The 21,776-nt window shown below is 45.3% G+C and overlaps 1 protein-coding gene and 1 non-coding gene across 3 annotated transcripts; one reads left to right on the top strand and one right to left on the bottom strand.

Annotated features, from left to right (window-relative positions):
• Positions 1-6,953: 6,953 nt before the first annotated feature.
• LOC140421553 (uncharacterized) lies at positions 6,954-20,679 on the bottom strand. 2 transcript variants are annotated; one of them, XM_072506328.1, is made up of 3 exons: positions 20,485-20,679; positions 14,306-14,429; positions 6,954-10,838 (listed from the first exon to the last, which is right to left on the bottom strand). In XM_072506328.1, the coding sequence occupies exon 3, from the start codon at positions 10,378-10,380 to the stop codon at positions 9,181-9,183; it is 1,200 nt and encodes a 399-aa protein (XP_072362429.1). In that variant the 5' UTR covers positions 10,381-10,838; positions 14,306-14,429; positions 20,485-20,679; the 3' UTR covers positions 6,954-9,180. The 2 variants fall into 2 exon arrangements, with proteins under 2 accessions (XP_072362429.1, XP_072362430.1); XM_072506329.1 differs by lacking the exon at positions 14,306-14,429.
• Positions 19,282-19,354, top strand: trnak-cuu (transfer RNA lysine (anticodon CUU)). Its single transcript has one exon. It is a non-coding gene; the product is annotated as a tRNA-Lys (tRNA).
• Positions 20,680-21,776: the final 1,097 nt, after the last annotated feature.

The following is a 21,776-nucleotide window of genomic DNA, read 5'->3' as shown; positions in this document are numbered from 1 at the left end:
TGGTTCGGCTGGGAGGCCAGGTCACTTATTACATGAAGACAGTTGTGCCTTTAAAACAGATGTCTCAATTTGTAAGAACATAAGATGTAGAACTTATATTGTACTTTTGCATTTGTTCAGTAAATATGTAATGGAATAATGCTCTCTGTTCAATCATTAATACTTCATTCTCATCTTCCTGCAGAAAATTTCCACCAGTTTTACTCAATATTTGTTTCATTATTCAATGTTGAACATCAGAATATTTATTTGTTATATATGACTTCATTTTGAATTGAATAGCTCTCGAGTTTTCACTCTGAATAACTGAAATATACACCATTGAATTGCAAACATGACTGACCAAGAAAAAAAAGTGTCTCACTGGGTAACAGAAGTCCCATGAATCTTTACTCAATATTGGTTTCGTTATTCATTGCTTAACATCAGTATATTTATCATGTGTCGTCATTTCAAACTGGATAACTCTGAAATATACACCATTGAATTGCAAACATGACTGACCAAGAAAAGAAAGCGTTTCACTGGATAATACAGATCCCATGGTGCTTTGTTGAGCTTTTAAATAAAGTCAAATATCGTTAAATGGAAGTGAATTGAGAATTATGTGTTGCTTATATTTGACCCCCCTGTGTTTTGGTGTGAAACATTCTGCAGCCTAAATCCCGTTCAAGTATAAGAAAGGAGGGGTGACAGCAAATCCGCACTGAGCCTGGATTTCCTCATCTCCCTGAGTGGCTTATTCTGATCCTCTGGCATTAAGGCCGAATTTTTCAAAAATGTGGTTCAGTTAAATCTCTGCCATTTCCTCGAATCCAGTTACAGTATTGTTTGTGTCTGTCTATATGAACTGTCTAGCTATGTTTCGGATTGTGATTCAAATATTAATCTGCATCTGGAAAGCCATTAAATTATTTTGTGAACTGAGCAAACTGCCAAGATCCGCAGTTTGTTTTTTCATGTATGGAACGATCTGTCTGGACTGTACGCAGAACAATACTTTTCACTGTACCTCTGTACACGTGACAATAAACCAAATCCAATCAAAGAGACAGTTTCTTACTCGTCTTCAGATTGAACAATGAGCCGCCTTAAAAATTATTCATTCATGGGAGGTGGGGGTCACTGGCTGGGCCAGCATTTACTGCTGTTAAGGGAAATTTACATTAGAGGTTATTCATTTAATCTCTTTATTTTATTATGTTCAATCATTAGCTTATGCCTGCAATAGTGTGGACTGACAACCACGGCAATCTAATTCTGCAAGGACCTGATAAGTAGGGTTAGTGGCGAGTCATTCTTTAACTGATCTACGAACACATCTTCAATGTTCCGATTAATTGCTGAGTCATTCTGTAGCTGACAAACTGACCGTTAACTTTTTAGACATCTGTTATCCTTATAATTGAAAACAGAGTTGTGAGCATTAGATAACAAATGGTTTCAGAGGAATGTGATTGGAAGCTAATTGTTGCTGGGGGGTGCCTAATTGGCCGTGTATGTAACCCCCACAAGCTAGTTAGGAACTAACCCACGTACACGTATAAAAGAGGCGAACTGCCATTGTACAATTGAGAAGGTGACCACGAGCACTGCGGAGTGCCTGGCTTTCTCCCAAAAGCTTTTGCCAATAAATTGACTTGACTCCATTCTTTGGTGTGAATAAGTTATTTACCGAGGATGGGATTCTGTCTCCGGACTCGAGCAGCTGGCCACCCCTTTGAGAGAGCCGGGACAGAATAACCAAATGGTGGTAAAGACTTGAGTCAATTCATAAAAGGTTCAGTGACTGAGAGAATGAGATGGTTGGAATGTCTCTCAGACATTGGAACAACAAAGGAAATGGATAGATATTGAAAAGAAAGATAAAACTACAAAAGCAGGAGTATTGTTAGTACACCAATTGGCTGGACTAATTGAACAAGTATCAACCTCTACCAAAAAATGGACTGAGGACAAAGACAAGATAAGGAAATTAGAATCTAGGGTAAGGGAATTAGAAAAAAGGGATCAGCTGTTGGAGAAGAATCATTGGGGTCTCCTTCCACCTTATGAGACAACACAACAGGGGGCAACAGCCCCCCTCCTACCTCAAGGAATACGGAAGATGTAATATGGCCCCGGTGACCAGGACAAGAACTGAGGCACAACCAAGGGCAACTTATAAACCCTTCATCCCTGGGGAAAGACAGCAAGTATGGGATTTCTTGGGCAAATTACAACCCCAAAGTGCAAATGCTAAATTTTGGACAGACTTAGATACCGTGTGGGTAGGACACCAACTGCATTTGTGGGATATTCACCAGCTGGTCAGAGCCGCGTGCCCTCAGGATAAATGGAGGCTGGTACAGGGGCCTGGACAGACCAATCACCACCAGACTGGTGTCTGGACGCAGGCATTTGGCCTCCTTGTCGAAGTGGACGCCCAACAGGCGGACTTCACCCCATTCAAAACAGCAGTACAGACTGCCACAACTAATTGGATTAAGATTCAACAAAAGGGAGAGGGAGCCTCTGAACATGGGGAACGATTGTTCAGGGCCTGCGATGAATGTTGAGGAATACGGAGAAGAGAAATGGCAAATAAAACAAGAAAACATTAGCGCTTATGGTAGCGGAGGTGCGACACAGCCAAATTTAAAATGTTACAACTGTGGCAGACAGGGACATTTCGCAAAGAACGGTCGAAAACCAAAGAAAGGAAACAGATCTGGGAATGGAGGACCCCGTTGCAGTCACAAATAGGGGACCGAGGAAAAGATAGACTGACCGTCTGCGGCCCCCATAATTAAGAGCAAAAAAGAGGGGAGGATTTATGTGTCTGCACTGGTGGGGGGCTGACAATGTGAAATGGACACAGGAGCATCTATATCAATTACTGACTTGCCCCTGCCTAACTGAAATAAAATGATTCATATAATCAGGGTAGGAGGAAGTAAAACACCCGCCTATTTAAGCGAAACCACGCTGGTGGAAATAAATAACTAGTATATACCAATGCGATTTTATGAATGTTAAAATAATGAGGGAACATTAATGAAAGGATATGTACAATATTACAGTATGTAGATGATATACTGATAGCCTCGGAATCCAGGCAGCATTATATGTGGTGTTTAGCGAATTGAACACTGCGGGATTTAAAGTGAGTCCCAAAGAGGCGCAAAATTGGAAAAGAACGAGTGCTATATTTAGGACATCTAATCTCACAAGGACTCAAAGAAATGCCAGTAGACCTAGAGAAATAATAGGGTCCAACAGATGCTACGCCCAGCAACTGTGAGAGGAGTTAGAAAGCTTTTTCGAATTTGCAAAACTAAAGTGGGTAAATGTGTGTGTGTTCAATAAGGATTTGTGAATTTCCTTTGGTGTTTGTAGTTTTAAAAATGTTGTAATTCACAACCGAGTTTCACATCAATTAGAAGTTAATTCGGCAGCTGCTTGCAGGAAGTTACTTTGAAATTGACACGGCATAGGTCCACCAGGGTCCTAGTGCCCAATGATGACATGAAATACAGAAGGGAAGAAAAAAAAATGATGTTTGGAATGTTAAATACATGGTCGAAGGAGCTTTAGGGAATAAAGATAGTGGACCAGAAATTAGATTAGGAGAATTACTTGCAGTATCAGGAAATGAGAATCTGATGGCAGGAAAGATTTAATGAAAATAGATGCAGGAAAAATTAAGATATTAAAACCAATTGATAACACAGAGGAAGTTTGGGTGAAGCTACCAACTAAAACCACAGGCAAAGTAATCAGTGACGCTGGAAAAAGTAAAGACACAATTGTTCAGAATTTGGGTAAACATACAGTTGAATTAGAGAAGCATGGTGTCTGGAGCAAAAGAAATTGTATCACAATTAAAACACATGACCCAATTGGTGGGAAGACTGTGAATTAAAACCCGTTAGCAGCATTGATAGGACAGATGATAAAGTTAAATGTCATGTTCGGAACTTACCTTCATAACGATCCGGTCATAATCAAAAATAAAGAAATTGAAGTAAAAGCAGCAGCAATACCCGAAATGTATCAGGGTAAGGTTTCGACCGGTTTGGATCACTGAGCGAGCAAAAGAGGAGGAGTTTGTGTTTTTTCGAATCTCACTCGGGGGTGCATGACAGAAGGAGGAGGCTTAACAGGCCTTAATTGTATGATGTACATTAATGATAAAGACAACAAACTATTCAAAAAGAAAAAGGGAAGAAATGATGGCAAAGGAAATCTGGAAGTCGTGGAGAGGGCACTTCTGGAGTATCCAAACACAAATAGAAAGTACATCTGTGCATTTCATTTTTCAGATGGAAAAAATAAAAGACATACTTGTTCGGGCGAAGAAAAGAGAACTACACTCCAGAAAAAAATATTTTAGACAGCATTGGGGGGTAACCCTTTTTGTTGATGGCTCCCGTAAATACATGGAGGGGTTACCCCGGACAGGCTGGGCAGTGGTCAATGACAGGTTAAAAACAATAAAGTCAGGAAGGACCGATGGAGGATTTCAGCACAGGTAGCAGAAATAGTGGCACTCACACAAGCCCTAAAATTATCTGAAGGAAAGGCTGTGAATATTTACACTGACAGCCGGTATGCATTCGGGGTAGTACACGACTATATGACATCATGGGGACGACGAGGATTCATAACTACAGACGGAACCCCAATCAAACACAGACAGAGGACAGAAGCCCTATTAAAGGCTAGTGAGATCCCTAGAGCAGGTTCAGTAATCAAGATCAAGGCCCACCAATGGGAACCAGGAAAGGAGGACCCTGAGTGGACACAATTTAAAGGTAATCAAGCCGCAGATAGAGCAGCACAATTCGCATTAGAACAAGAGGTAGTTGATGAACTCCCAGTAGCTGCAGCAGACCCGATAGAAAACAAAATAGATATCCAAAAGCTGCACGCGGACATCTGAACGAGAGATGGACAGCATACGGAGTCCAGAGAGGGAATGGTGGTGTGTGGAGATATAATGATAAAGTGGTAGCGCCAGAATGTATACTAAATACCCTCCTGAAATTACATCATGGACTCTCGCACGCAGGAAGGGAAGCCATGACAGCTAGTATGAAAAAGGAATGGTGGTGGAAATGAATGGGGAGAGACATAGCCCGGTATTGCCACCGATGTGTGACCTGTGCGCAATATAATCCCGGTCGATCCATAAAAATGGGACACCAGCCCCGGCCCAAAGGGCCGTGGGAACATCTACAGCTAGACTTCACAGGACCCCTACCACCATCCCATGGGAAGACGTACTGTTTGGTGATTATTGATCAATTTACCCAGTGGGTGGAAACGTTCCTTACTTGGAATTGCACTGCCACCACGGTGGCCAGAATATTGGCAGAAGAGATCATCCCGAGATGGGGAGTACTGCTACAAATTGATTCTGACCACGGAACACACTTTACTGGGAAAGTAATAAAAACAGTGTGCCAACTCATGGGTATAAAACAAAAATTCCACATCCCCTACCATCCACAAAGCTCTGGAATGGTAGAACGAATGAACTGAACCCTTAAAAATGCTTTGGCAAAAGCTATTCAGGTGTCGGGACTAACATGGACTGAGGTGTTACCCATAATCCTGATGAAATTAAGGGCTACAACAAACCGGACAACTGGTTTGACCCCGTATGAATTAATGACTGGGTGGGCGATGCAATTACCAGAGAACATTATCACTGGTGGGGCCGATGTAGGTCCGCTGAAAGATAGAATCAGATGTTATGTACTGGAGCTGTGCGCCCAACATAAAGAGATGCGTAAATCAGTAAAGGACAGTCAGGAACAATGAGACACACAGAGAGAACTTGAGACACTTCCTGACATCCGTGTTGCTGGGAGTCTAATGGTGAAAACGTTATCTGCAAAACCCGATTTTGCCCCTAAATGGAACGGGCCATACCAAGTTATAATTAGTGGCGATACTTGTGCATGTACAGACATGAGAGGGAAAGGGGTCTGGAAACATTGGACTTAACTCAAGACGCACGCAGGCGACAATTGAAACCAATATTTGAATATATGTGATTTGCTTGGCTTACAGACCCTCTCCTCTCTGACCTCCAAGCAAGCTGAACGGGAACGCGGACAGTAGCGCGCGGCCGGTATAGACTTTGGGACATTTTTTATTTAAAGTAATAAGGATGGATCTGATAAAATTGATACTGTGTTTAGGATTGCTGGGAACAGACAGTTGTCTCCATAAAAGCAAACGAGAATTGCATGTGAATACGTACCTTGTCCTATGTGTATGCAAGGGAATCAGTGGATAGTACATGATATCATAATTTACCATTCGAATGAGAAACGGAAAGCAATTTGGATGATGGAAAATGGGACACTAGACAGCCAGTGATGGACAAAGATCCTTTCGGTTACTGATGGACTGAGTTGTGTGCTGTTTCTAAGGGACATGAGGAAGCTTCTACGGTGCTGCTACCCCAAGGAAGTAAAATGCTTTAGAGGTAGTGGGACATATGGATATAGCCATTGTGTTACCTTCCTGTACAGCAACAGCTATGGTTCACGGTGATTGGACTGGAGGGAAGAACGAAAAAGGGTCTATCGGCACTGGTCTAAGATATGGATAAATTTATAATTGATTTCGGAGCATAATTTAAAATCGCGACATGAACACACAAATGACAAAGATCAGGGATATATGTTAGTCAGTACAATTAGAAGGGGGATATAAACCCCAAAAATACAGGGTCAGCTCAGAGCCAGCTCTCATAGCTCGGCCATGGGGGTCCTACCTGATGCATGGATTGATAATACTTGTCGTTATTATAATTGTATGCTGTATAATCATTGGATGCCTTAATCTATGTTGTAAGATGGCTATGGTTCGGATGATGCCAGTAGACATCACCAAGAAGACATCCCGTTCATGTACACCACCGACCAAGACGGAGAAGACGACGCGGAAAAAGGGGGTGACAAATATGATGATGTGTTTATATAAGAAATGCAAACAAGACAGCAACCGGAATAGTGTTGGTCTGAGGAATTGTTAACACAATTCTTGACCAAAAGGAGGGATTGTTAAGGGAAATTTATATTAGAGGTTATTCATTTATTCATTAGGAATCTCTCTATTTTATTATGTTTAATTATTAGCTTATGCCTGCAATAGTGTGGACTGCTGAGTCATTCTATACTAGCTTACTTACCACGGCAATCTAATTCTGCACTGACCTGTTAAGTATACGGTTACTGGTGAGTCATTCTCTCAGTCACCTACTGACATCTGCCACGTTCCGATTAATTGCTGAGTCATTCTGTAACTGACAAACTGACCGGTAACTATTGAGACACCTATTATCCTTGTAATTGTGGACCAGGAGATGTGCACGATAGTTAACGGATCGTCTCAGAGGAATGTGATTGGAAACTAATTGTTGCTAGCGGGGCCTAATTGGTAGTGTATGTAACCCCCCCCCCAAGCTAATTAGGAACTAACCAAGTGTACATGTATAAAAGAGGCTAATTGCCGTTGTATAATTGAGAAGGTGACCACGAGCACTGCGGAGTGTCTGGCTGTCTCCCAAAAGCATTTGCCAATAAATTGACTTGTCTCAATTCTTTGGTGTGAATAAGTTATTTACCACTTCAACGGGGGTGGGTGCTGAGCTGAAGCCAGTATGGATCATTGCAAAATTTCTTATTTGCCCAAAGTGACTTTATTTTCCTCTTGAGAGCCTGTTTTCACCTTTACACAGACAAATGGTTTATGTATGAGTATAGAGATGCAATAGAGATGTAATTGTATCAGAGTTCAAAACATCTAGTTTCAGGATTTGTGCTCAAGACACAGCCTGGGCAGAGAGAACAGATCAGAACATCCAGCAGCTGCTATGGAAATGAGAGAGGAAATGAGCTATTCCTAGAATATTTGGTCGATTTCTTAATATGTAATCGATTATTTATTACAAATCTCCCAACGTGAGAAGGTGATTGACTTCTGAGAACTGATTTCTAGTTAACTTAGTTATTTCACAACTATAAGCTGCTAATTTCTTGATTACATACCGCTGACAACATACTGAAGCTACGAGAATGATCTGAATCAGCAGCACAAATACTTGAGCTGCCACTAAGTATGAATGTAAAACCTTTCGACTAAAATGTTGTAACGATCAACATAGATTCATCCTCCCCACATGCAGACCATCTTTCACAATTCTAAATTATTGGCATGTCATAAATACATCTGCTTCAAACAGAAGTTCATGCACTGACTTTAAAGATTCTCCAGCTCTCTGTTCACCTGCATCCACCTTGTGAATATTTTCTGAATACAAATTCCAGATCCCGCTTCACTTTAATTTTACTCCCTCTGATAGGTACTGTGCGGGGGAAGTTTTGTTACACAAAGGGTGGTGGCCTGGAATGCACTGCCAAGTGAGGTGGTTGAGGCAGATATGTTAGAGACCTTTAAGACTGATCTGGATAGGTACATGAGCAGACAGGGTATATGATACATGTGGTTGGTCTAGATAGGACACGTGACCACCGCAGGTTTGGAGGGCCGAAGGGCCTGTTCCTCGGCTGTATTGTTCTTTGTTCTATACAGGGCCCTGGTGAGGCCGTACTTGGAATATTGTGTGCAGTTTTGGTCTCTTTATCTGAGGAAGGATGTTCTTGCTCTAGAGGGAGCTCAGCGATGGTTTACCAGACTGATTCCTGGGATGGTGGGACTGACATATGAGAGATTGAATCAGTTAGGATTGTATTCGCTGGAGTTCAGAAGAATGGGGGGATCTCAGAGAAACCTATAATATTCTAACAGGACTTGACAGGGTAGATGCAGGAAAGATTTTCCTGATTGTGGGATTGTACAGAATCAGAGGTTGGAGTCTGTGGATAAGGGGTAGACCATTTAGGTGGAGATGAGGAGAAATCTATTTGACCAGAGAGTGGGGAGCCTGTGGAATTTGTTACCACAGGATATAGTTGAGGCCAATACATTGTATGTTTTCAAGAAGCAGTTAGATATAGCACTCAGGGCGAAGGGGATCAAAGGATACGGAGGGGAAATCGGGATTAGGCTATGGAGTTGGATGATAAGCCATGATCATAATGAATGGCAGAGCAGGCGCAAAGGGCCAAATGGTCCCTTCCTGCTCCTATTTTCTACGTTTCTCTGTAATCCCTTCCCACACTAAGAGCAGGAGAATGGCCTCTCCCCAGTGTGAACTCGCTGGTGTGTCTGGAGACTGGATAAATCACTGAATCCGTTCCCACACTGAAAGCAGGTGAACAGCTTCTCCCCAGTGTGAACTCGCAGATGGCTCCGCAGGCTGGATGAAGCTCGGAATCTCTGCCCACACTGAGAGCAGGTGAATGGCTTCTCCCCAGTGTGAACTCGCTGGTGTGTCTGCAGGCTGGATGACTGAGTGAATCCCTCCCCACACTGAGAGCAGATGAACGGGCGCTCACCAGTGTGAACTCGCTGATGGATCCGCAGGTTGGATAAATCACGGAATCCCTTCCCACACTGAGAGCAGGTGAACGGTCTCTCCCCAGTGTGAATTCGCTCGTGTCTCTGCAGGTTGGATGAATCAATGAATCTCTTCCCACACTGAGAGCAGGTGAATGGCTTCTCCCCAGTGTGAACTCGCTGGTGAGCCTGCAGGCTGGATAACTGAGTGAATCCGTTCCCACACTGAGAGCAGGTGAATGGCCTCTCCCCAGTGTGAACTCGCTGGTGTATCTGCAGGCTGGATAACTGAGTAAATCCCTTCCCACACTGAGAGCAGGTGAATGGCCTCTCCCCAGTGTGACTGCGTCGATGAATCTCAAGCTCCGATGGGAATCTGTATCCCTTCCCACATTCCCCACATTTCCACGGTTTCTCCATATTTTGGGTCTCCTCTTGTCTCTCCAGATTGGACTGTGTGGATCCCTTTCCACAGAGGGAGCAGGTGAATGGCTTCTCCCCAGTGTGAACTCGCTGATGTCTCGGCAGACTGGACAAATCACAGAATCCCTTCCCACACTGAGAGCAGGTGAATGGCCTCTCCCCAGTGTGAACCCGCTGGTGTCTCCGCAGGGTGGATGAATCAATGAATCTCTTTCCACACCGAGAGCAGGTGAATGGCTTCTCCCCAGTGTGAACTCGCTGGTGTGTCTGCAGGCTGGATAACTGAGTGAATCCCTTCCCACACTGAGAGCAGGTGAACGGCCTCTCCCCTGTGTGAACTCGCTGGTGTGTCTGCAGGCTGATTAACTGAGTGAATCCCTTCCCACACTGGGAGCAGGTGAACGGCCTCTCCCCAGTGTGACTGCGTCGATGAATCTCCAGCTCAGATGGGACTCTGTATCCCTTTCCACAGTCCCCACATTTCCACAGTTTCTCCATGTTTTGAGTCTCCTCTTGTCTCTCCAGATTGGACAATCAGTGGAAGCCGTGTCTACACACAGAACATGTGCACTGTCTCTCCTCACTGTGAATGGTGTGATGTTTTTTAAGGCTGTGTAATAGTTGAAGCTCTTGTCACAGTCAGTTCACTGGAACACTCTCACCCGGGTGTGTGTTGTGTGGGTCTCGGTGCTTTTCCAGTCACACTCCTGTTTAAATTCATCTGAAGCCAACCGATTGGACAAACATTTCTCCTTCTTGCCGATGATATTCAGAGCCTGATGATATTCAGAGCCCGATGATATTCAGAGCCCGATGATATTCAGAGTCCGATGATATTCAGAGCCTGATGATATTCAGAGCCCGATGATATTCAGATCAGAAGGAATCGAGTGAGTTTGTCATATCAAGGTGTGACATTTGAGATTTCTGTCTATAATTTCTCCTCTTCCAATATCCTTTAAAAACAATTTACAAAAGCCATCAGTTAGTACAGGATAGAAATTCAGAACAGACATTTCTAGTTCCTATGGAACATTATTTCCTCTCTCGTTCTCCAAAAGCTGTAAATCTCCATCGCACACAATCTCCCTCCATTCTCACTCTGCTGTATCTAATATTCACCCTCCCAATTCTCCTGAAGGTGCTGATTCATGTTGATTGACAGATCCAAGCTCAGCTCACTGCTTCCTGACCAGGATGCAGAGATTATAATAGGAGCAAGAGTAGGCCATTCAGCCCACTGAGTCAGCTCAACTATTCAATGAGATCCTTGGCCGATCTACCTCAGCACCATTTTCCCACATGATCCCCATATCTCTTAATATCTTCAATATCTAGAAACCTATCAATATTTGTCTTGAACATAGTTGATGACTGAGGCTCCACATTCCTCTGGGGTAGAGAATTCCAAAGCTTCACCACATCCTCGAGTTAAGAGATCCCCCCTCATCTCAGCTTTCACTCTACTTTCCTACCTGATCCCCATAACCCTTAACTCCATTGTCAATAAAATATTTGTCCAACTTGTGCTTCAATATATTCAATGACCCCCAGATACAACTGGTCCCTGTGGAAGAGAAATCCAAAGACTAACAACCCTCTGAGGGAAGAGATGACTGGAAATCTATAACGTAGCTACAGTCTTATATTACAACACGAGAAATAATAATACATTCACCTTATTCCAGAACGGTAAATAATATATTTAATTTGTTCCATGTAACAACACGAGACATATCTCTGTCCATTATTAATTTGATGTGGAGATGCCGGCGTTGGACTGGGGTGAGCACAGTAAGAAGTCTTACAACACCAGGTTAAAGTCCAACAGGTTTTTTTCGAATCACTAGCTTTCGGAGCGCTGCTCCTTCCTCAGGTGAATCTTCGTTTTGCGCGATCTTCCTGGAGATCCTCTCCACTTTGAGCCGGCAGTTTGCGGTGTCAATGGTAGCCATAATGTGGAGATGCCGGCGTTGGACTGGGGTGAGCACAGTAAGAAGTCTTACAACACCAGGTTAAAGTCCAACAGGTTTTTTTCGAATCACTAGCTTTCGGAGCGCTGCTCCTTCCTCAGGTGAATCTTCGTTTTGCGCGATCTTCCTGGAGATCCTCTCCACTTTGAGCCGGCAGTTTGCGGTGTCAATGGTAGCCATAATGTGGAGATGCCGGCGTTGGACTGGGGTGAGCACAGTAAGAAGTCTTACAACACCAGGTTAAAGTCCAACAGGTTTGTTTCGAATCACTAGCTTTCGGAGCACTGCTCCTTCGTCAGGTGAATGTTTACATTACATTATTAATTTAATTGCCCTGAAATGTCAGCCATCTCCTGGGGAACCCACCCCTTTAATTGTGAACCTGAGGAAAGAGACAATCCATTTTTGAAATTTAGAGTAACCAATTATTGTTTTTCCAATTCAGGTGCAATTTAGCGTGGCCACTGCACCGATCCTGCACATCTTTGGGTTGTGGAGGTGATACCCATGTAGACACAGGGAGAATGTGCGAACTCCACACGGACAGTGACCCGAGGCCGAGATCAAACCCAGGTCCTCGGCGCCGTAAGCCAGTAGTGCTAATCGCAGTGCCACCAGAAACCATTCTTTTAGTCAGACAAATAAATGCGCCAACCTGTTAAGGAGATGGGTGGGAGGAGTTGGAAACACTTGTGGAGCCTTGAACCTTCATGTATTTTTTTTTCCCAATTAAGGTGCAATTTAGCATGGTTCCAGGATGGGCTCAAATGAGGATTCACAAACACCCGCTGGAGTGCGGCTCCCAGAGGCTGAATGAGAGCCGCCGCGTGCGGGGACAATGGGGAGAACCCAACCCCCCCAATAAGACCCATTGGTTTTATTGTCAGTCTGCAGACAGGAGCTGGAGAACTGAACCCAGGCAGAGGAGAGGGAGGGAGAAAGCTGGGAGTGGAGGAAAGAAATGGTGCTGATGCTGAGATGGAATTGGATTTCAGCCCAGGGAGGACGGAGAGTGTGTGGGACGGGGATTTACAGCTTTGGGGGAACAAGAGAGGAAAAAATGTTCCAGAGAAACTAGAATTGTTTCTTCAGAATTTCTATCCTGGACTGACAGTGATAGCTTTTGTTTGTTTTAATTACAAAAATAAATACATTTCGAGTACCAATTCTTTTTTTCCAATCAAGGAGTAATTTTAGCGTGGCCAATTCACCTACCCTGCACATCTTTTTGGATTGTGAGGGCCAGATCCACGCAGACACGGGGAGAATGTGCAAACTCCATATGGACAGTGACCCAGGACCGGGTCCTCGGCTAACCACTGAGCCACCGTGCCTGCCCATGGTGATGACTTTTGTAAACTCCTTTTACAGAATATTACAAGGGGAGGATTTACAGATGGAAACTCAAATCAAACTTCACATCAGGATTTAACAGTCACTCCATTCATCAGGACCAGCATATCATTGGCCTGTGAACGTGGAAGAAGAAATGTTTGTCTGATCTGTCTGTAGGAAAGATTTTCAAGATCAGTGTGACTGAAAAAATACCAATACACAGACGACTCGTGTGAGAGTGTTCCAGTGAACTGACTGTGGAAAGAGCTTTAACCAGTTACACAGTCTGAAAAAACATCACACCATTCAGAGCGGGGAGAGACCGTACACGTGCTCTCTATGGGGACAAAGCACAAACATGGAAAGTGACAAGGAGACCAGCAGCATCCTGAAATCATGGAAATGTGGGGACTGTGGGAAGGGATTCAGATCCCCATGTGAGCTGGGGACTCATCACCGTAGTCACACCGGCGACAAGCCATTCACCTGTTCTGAGTGTAGGAAGGGATTCACTCAGTTATCCCAGTGAGGATGTACCAAGATGTGGGAGCCGAGCTGGTGAGCGGCCTTTAATAAGGTTCAGGCTGCTCTGTGTAAGAAAGGAGTTTGATTCGGGGTGGTATACCCGGCAAAGCTGCGGGTGACAAATGAGTCCAAAGACTTCCATTTCGAGACTATGGAGGAGGCGAACATTGTAAAGCATGGACTGGGGTCCAGTTATCTGTATTGGACAATATCTACATTTCCTGTGGGGTGGGATGGGTGTTGTGATATCCTCTGCATAGATTTCATATTTTCTGATAAAATCGTTTTTCTGTTCGGAGTGAAGGGAGATTTTCTTTATGAAGCACAATGTGGATATATAGGGGGTGGGGAGGGAGACGGGTGAGCTAACTGATGACTAAAGAACTGTTTTTGTTTTACTCTGAGTGTATGGGTACGTCTGTGGCGGCCATCTTGGGTGGACTCTTGGCCTGCACATTTTGAAGATTTACTGTATAGTCCCTCATGGCTGATTCCGTGATGGGGGGATGGGGAGAACCCTGATTCAGCTGGTCACCTGGAACGTAAGGGGATTGGGTGGACCTGTGAAGAGGTGGCGGGTTTTCACTCACCTAAAGAATCTAAATGCTGGTGTGGTGTTCTTGCAGGAGACTCACTTGCGGGTTAGAGATCAGACCAGACTGCGGAGGGGTGAGCCAAGTGTTTCACTCGGGCTTTGACAAAGGTTTCGAGGTGCTGCAATTTAAAAAAAAAAAATTTAGAATACCCAATTCATTTTTACAAATTAAGGGGCAATTTAGCGTGGCCAATTCACCTACCCTGCACATCTTTGGGTTGTGGGGCAAAACCCACGCAAACACGAGCAGAATGTGCAAACTCCACACAGGCAGTGACCGAGGGCCGGGATCAAACCTGGGACCTCGGCGCTGTGACGCAGCAGTGCTAACCACTGCACCACCGTGCTGCCCCTGAGGTGGTGCAATTCTAAACGATAAACAGGTCCCTCTTTTGGTCACTTAAGATCTTTGCGGACACTAATGGGAGATATGTGGTGGTCAGTGGGTCATTGGCGGGTATATTGGTGGTGCTGGTGAATGGCTAAGCCCCTAACTGGGACGATGTGTCATTTGTAAAACAATTGTTGGGATCCATCCCAGATCTGGATACACAACAATTGATTCTTGGAGCAAACATCAATTGCGTACTGGATCCTAAAATGGACTGGTCCAAGCCCATTCAACCGCTACAAAAACAGGAAAAAGGAATGAAACCGGACGGATCACCCGGCAGCGACCCAGGCACCGGAAATGACAACGGCAAATCCAGCAAAAGATAAAGAAAAGCTGTTCATTAGCAGATTGTGAAAGGATTATGGGACACATATTTAGGATTGTGAGCAAGACCGACAGGGGAGATATGAGGAAGAAATTTTACACAGTGAGTGGTAATGATCTGAACTCAATGCTTACACACAAAGGTCGATAATCTCTAGGTCCTGATAACTCGAATGGTGCTGTCAGAATTTGATGTGAGGATCGGTTGTGAGTTTCCTGTCTGCGAATCCCTTTCTCAGCCCCCGTGAAAGAAGTTTACAAAGGCATCACTGCGTTCACTTGCTTTGTTCTTTCGAGTTCAAGGTGAGAGGGGAAAAGTTTAAGGGAGATATGCGTGGAAAGTTCTTTACGCAGAGGGTGGTGGGTGCCTGGAACGCATTGCCCGCAGAGGTGGAAGAGGCGGGCACGATAGCGTCATTTAAGATGTATCTAGACAGATACATACAAGGGCAGGGAGCAGAGGGATACAGATCCTGAGAAAATAGGCCACAATTTTAGATAGAGGATCTGGATCGGCACAGGCTTGGAGGGCCGAAGGGCCTGTTCCTGTGCTATAATTTTTCTTTGTTCTCTTTGTCAGTCTGGAAATAAAATTCAGGAAAGATAAACAGGAAAGATAAAATTGAGTTTGCTGTGTGTAAATCCTCCCCGACTAATCCCCTTTAAATGAGTTCCCAAAATTAATCACAGTCAGTCCAGGATAGAAATTCAGAACATTCTCCCCTCCTGCTCCCTGGTCCAGGATGACCGCTCGTGCCCCCCCCCCCCCCCCCCCCCCCCCGGCCGGTTGCACACTGACCCTCTTGTCATCAGCAGTCCCCTGATTTGAGGGCGACGTCTACTCAGGGTTGGATGTTTCTGCCCTGGGTCTTCATGTGACTGAACAGAGCCGCAGAGCTTTGGACACATGGGACAGGATGTCCAATGAATCTTGTATTTACAGTGCAGAAGGAGGCCATTCAGCCCATCGAGTCTGCACGGCCCTTGGAAAGAGCACCCCATTTCAAGCCACACTCCCAACCTATCCCACCAACCCAGTCACCCCATTGCCCTTTCGACACAAAGGGCAATTTAGCATGGCCAGTCCACCGAACCTGCACATCTTTGGACTGTGGGAGGAAACCAGAGCACCCGGCGGAAACCCACGCAGACAGTGAAATGAGACAGTGAAATCTGGAGAGCAGGTTTTCTTCCTTTTCTTTCCATCTCTGCCACCGCTTTGCATCGTCAATAAGACATTGGGACTCAAAGACTAATCCAGTTTGATGGACAAGTTGTCTCCATCCTGAACAATGGGGAACAAGCTCCACTCATTGAAACATCGCCCCTACAAAGATGACAAACGCGCATGCACCCTGACGCACATCCAATAAAGATGGTGGCCGTTAACCCGAGCATGAGGAGCTGCAGCCCCGCTCGGTACAAACGGGGTCCCGTCAACATTTCCGAGGTTTGCGGCTTACAACAGCTTTACACAACGTTTCCGCCCACTCCCGCGATCTCTCGCTCCCTCCATATTGTTAAACGCTTCTTACCAATTTCGCATTTGAAAAAGACGCCCTTCTGCTCCGCCATCACCCACACTGCGCATGCTTCAATCAAAGTCTGCCCCCACCCCCCCTCATTCATTCCGATTAGTTGGAGGACCAGCCGCTCCCGGTCGGTCCTCCAATCCTGCCCCTCCTCTTCCTATTTTCCTCGGATGGTGATGTCTCGCATGAGGGGACATAGCTTTAAATTGAGGGGAGATAGATATAGGACAGATGTCAGAGGTAGGTTCTTTACTCAGAGAGTAGTAAGGGCGTGGAATGCCCTGCCTGCAACAGTAGTGGACTCGCCAACATTAAGGGCATTCAAATGGTCATTGGATAGACATTTGGACGATAAGGGAATAGTGTAGAGCTTTAGAGTGGTTTCACAGGTTGGCGCAACACCAAGGGCCGAAGGGCCTGTACTGCACTGTAATATTCTATGTTCTATTGGTCTGGAGCTACCGTCGATCACCCGGGCATTGTGACGGTTCCAGATGGTGAGAGCGGCCACAGGCTCAGGCTGACTTGCTGATTGTCCAATAATCACAGTGAGAGTGTCAGTGGGACAATCAGACAATAATAGTGGAGATGGGGCCCAGAGGAGAAACAGCAAAGGATTCACTCACTTTGAGAGCAACAAACACAGTGTCTGTTCCCATAATAAGAGTCAGGCTCCATTGTGTGAGTGAACACATCCAATGTAGGATCATAGAATCCCCTCAGTGCAGGAGGTCCCCTCAGTGCAGGAGGTCATTCGGCCCATCGGATCTGCAGCAATCCTCTGAAAGGGCAGCACGGTAGCCTTGTAGATAGCACAATTGCTTCACAGCTCCAGGGTCCCAGGTTCGATTCCCGGCTTGGGTCACTGTCTGTGCGGAGTCTGCACATCCTCCCCATGTGTGCGTGGGTTTCCTCCGGGTGCTCCGGTTTCCTCCCAGTCCAAAGATGTGCAGGTTAGGTGGATTGACCATGATAAATTGGCCTTAGTGTTGGGTGGGGTTACTGGGTTATGGGGATAGGGTGGAGGTGTTGACCTTGGGTAGGGTGCTCTTTCCAAGAGCCGGTGCAGACTCGATGGGCCGAATGGCCTCCTTCTGCACTGTAAATTCTATGAAAGAGTATCCTACCATGGCGAATTCCCCACCCTATCCCCACAACCCCTCCCAGCGACAATTTAACACAGCCAATCCATCTAACCTGCATATCTGTGGACTGTGGGAGGAAACCAGAGCACCTGGAGGAAATCTACGCAGACACAGGAAGAACGTACAAACTCAACACAGACAGTGACCCAAGGTCGGAATTAATCATAGAATCTACAGTGCAGAAGGAGATCATTCGGCCCAATGAGTCTGCACCGGAATTACCTGATCTGGCCAACTCACTGAAATGTGGTTAATTCCGAATTGCCTAGCAAGCCACTCAGTTTAAGTACATTTAGGAATGAGAAACCAAGCTGATTTGCCCGTGACACTCACATCCCATAAAGAATGGAAAATATCAAAGTGCTGTTTCCAGTGCCGGTTTCAAAGGAATCAGTACTGGGCCCTTCACTCCTGGTTACATCACAGATTTGAAAATAAATGCAGGAACATGAATAAGAAGATTACCTGTGACACAAAAATGATTAAACACTTGATAGTGAGGAAGAAAGCTGGAGGGAAAACAAGGCAAAGGATTACATGATAAATGGCAGGACAGGACTAGTTAGGCCAGAGCTAGATTCGTGTGTACAGGAAGATTGCACTCTAGAGAGTAGAACAAAGAAAACTATGGCACAGGAACAGGCCCTTCGGCCCTCCAAGCCCGTGCCGACCATGCTGCCCGTCTAAACTAAAACCTTCTACACTTCCTGGGTCCGTATCCCTCTCTTCCCATCCTATTCATGTATTTGTCAAGATGCCCCTTAAATATCACTATCGTCCCTGCTTCCACCACCTCCTCCGGCAGTGAGTTCCAGGCACCCACTACACTCTGTGTAAAAAACTTGCCTGTACAGTACATCTCCTCTAAACCTTGCCCCTCGCACCTTAAACCTATGTCCCCGAGTAATTGACCTCTCTACCCTGGGGAAAAGCCTCTGACTATCTACTCTGTCTATGCCCCTCATAATTTTGTAGAACTCTATCAGGTCGCCCCTCAACCTCCGTCGTTCCAACGAGAACAAATCTAGTTTATTCAACCGCTCCTCATAGCTAATGCACTCCACACCAAACAACATCCTGGTAAATCTCTTCTGCACCCTCTCTAAAGCCTCCACATCCTTCTGGTAGTGTGGCGGCCAGAATTGAACACTTTTCTCCAAGTGTGGCCTAACTAATGTTCTATACAGCTGAAACATGACTTGCCAATTCTTATACTCAATGCCGCGGCCAATGATCACAGATCATAGAACTTACAGTGCAGAAGGAGGCCATTCGGCCCATCGAGTCTGCACCGGCTCTTGGAAAGAACACCCCACCCAAGGTCAACACCTCCACCCTATCCCCACAACCCAGTAACCCCACCCAACACTAAGGCAATTTTGGACACTAAGGGCAATTTATCATGGCCAATCCACTTAACCTGCACATCTTTGGACTGAAGGCAGTACAGAGGGGATTTACGAACATCAGCCAGAAATTGAAAATGTTTGCTCAGAGGAAAGTTTGGATAAACTGGGGCGGTTTTCTTTGGAACAAAAAAGGCTGAAGGGAGACCAAAATGAAATTTTGAAAAGCAGCCTGGCTAGCTCAGTCGGTAGAGCATGGGAGTCTTAATCCCAGGGCAGTGGGTTCAAGACCCACTCTGGGCGCTTCAGCTTCTTTAATCTGAGAACATTGAGCTGAACTGTTTTATGGGTGGCACAGTAGCACAGTGGTTAGCACTGTTGCTTCACAGCACCAGGGTCCCAGGATTCAATTCCCACTTGGGACACTGTCTGTGTGGAGTTTGCATTCTCCAGTGTCTGTATGGGTTTCCTCCCACAAATCCCGAAAGACGTGCTTGTCAGGTGAATTGGACATTCTGAATTCTCCCTCTGTGTACCCGAATAAGTGCCAGAGAGTTACTAGGTGATTTTCACAGTCACTTCATTGCAGTGTGAATGTAAGCATGCGTGTGACAATAATAAAGATTATTCTAAATGTATAAAATTCTGGGGGATCATGGTGGCACAGTGGCTGTGTGCCTGCATGCTGGGGACCCGGGTTCGATCCTGGCCCCGGGTCAGTCTGTAAGGAGTTTGCAGATTCTCCCATCGTCTGTATGGGTTTCACCCCCACAGTCCAAATATGTGCAGGATAGGTGGCTTGGCCAAATTAAATTGCCCCTTAATTGGAAAAATATATACATTTATATTTTTTTAAAACTCAAATTTATATATTTTTTAAATTCTAAGGGATCGAAATAGATTGGATAGGAATGTCCTATTGCCTTTGGTTGAGGGATATAGATAAAAGGGGGCAGAGATTTAGGGAAGGACTAGGAGGTTTAGAGGGTGGTGAGGATCTGTGACATGCTGCCTGAAATGATGGCAGAAACCATCAAAACATTTAAAAGTATTCAGATAGACATTTGAATTTATGTAACTTAAAAAGCTACAGGCCACAATCTGGAAACTGATATTAGGCTGAATACCTACTCTGTAGCCACGATGAACTGAATGAAATGCAACAGGAACAACAAACTTTAATAAAATCCGGGATAGCATCTCTCACTACTAACAAGGTCAGCAGTTTGCCCCAGTTTAGCTGCCAAGTATGCTAATGCGGTCATTTTAAAATTTACCTGCATACAAAAGAGTACAACAGCAAATTATTTAACTTCCCCAATGTGATCGGTGTATTTAGTCTCAAATTTAACCTGGAATGGTCATTAAAAGTTTCACAGTCACTCTGATATCTGAAATCTTTGTCCTCAGACAGAACATACAAACCATTTTACCTCCCAATGATATTCAAGTCCAGATGATTCGAGTAAGTCAGTCAGAGGATGATGTGATGTTTGGTTTCAGATTCCCGGTGGCAAATCCTCCTCTTTCCAAAAGAATTTTACTCTCAGTCCAGGAGAGAAATTCACAAGATTCTCTCTTCCGGCTTCCGGGTCCAGGACGGCCGCACATGCGCCCTGATGGACCTGAGAAAAATGGCGGCCGCGCAGGCGCCCTGCTGCATATCGCCCCCCCGAAACAGATGACAGCCGTTAACAGGGGCCGGTCAGAGAGAAAAACACCGATGCGGCCGCCCCATTCCGTACAAACACCGACCTGTATCAAAAGTGCTGGAACCAAATTATCACCCTGAGGAACGGAATGGAATAATGGTGGATAAAGCTACCCGGAATGTCGGGCGCGGAACAGGAGCCAGAACGCGCAGGCGTCAGAATGTCCCGCCCCCGGAAGTCGCCTCTGTGCGAAGCATGCGCGGTGCTGCTCCGGGCTGAGCGCAGCCGCGGTGAGAGTGAGTGTGGCTCCCAGAGGCTGAATGAGCCCAGCCCCGAGCGGGGACAATGGTGAGAACCCAAACACCCCAATAAGACCCATTGGTTTTATTGTCAGTCTGCAGACAGGAGCTGGAGAACTGAACCCAGGCAGAGGAGAGGGAGGGAGAAAACTGGGAGTGGAGGAAAGAAATGGTGCAGATGGGTTTGGATTTCAGCCCAGGGAGGAGGGAGAATGTGTGGGACGGGGATTGACAGCTTTGGGGGAACAAGAGAGGGAAAAATGTTCCAGAGAAACTAGAATTGTCTGTTCAGAATTTCTATCCTGGACTGACAGTGATGTATTTTCTAAACTCCTTTTACAGGATATTGGAAGTGGAGGATTGGCCAACAGAAAACTCAAACCAAATATCATATCGAAATCACTCAATTCATTCAGAGCTCAATATCTTCAGTCTTTGAATTTGGAAGGAGATGTGTTTGTTCTGTTTCAGCTGTGTGACTGCAAAAGCACCCGAGACCTACCCCCAATGAGAGTTTTCCAGTCCACTGACTATGGAGACAGTTTTAACCAGTTACACAGCCTCAAAAAAAGTATCACATCATTCACTGCAGGGAGAAATTAAACGCTTATTTGTGTGTGGACAAAGCTTCAACCGGGAGAGACATAAAGACCCCTCACCATGGAGAAACTGTGGAAATGTGCGGACTGTGGGAAGGGATTCAGTTACCATCACAACTGGAAGTTCATCATCGCAGTCACACCGGGGAGAGACCGTTCATCTACTCCATTTGTG

Source organism: Scyliorhinus torazame, chromosome 5 (assembly GCF_047496885.1).
Source record: "Scyliorhinus torazame isolate Kashiwa2021f chromosome 5, sScyTor2.1, whole genome shotgun sequence".
NCBI lineage: Eukaryota > Metazoa > Chordata > Chondrichthyes > Carcharhiniformes > Scyliorhinidae > Scyliorhinus > Scyliorhinus torazame.
The sequence above is the reverse complement of the archived record's forward strand: the minus strand, read 5'-3'. Positions and strand labels throughout refer to the sequence as shown.

What these genes read in the sequence shown, in the direction of transcription:
- LOC140421553 (XM_072506328.1), bottom strand. Translation starts at nt 10,380, where the DNA reads ATGGAGAAACTGTGGAAATGTGGGGACTGTGGAAAGGGATACAGAGTC.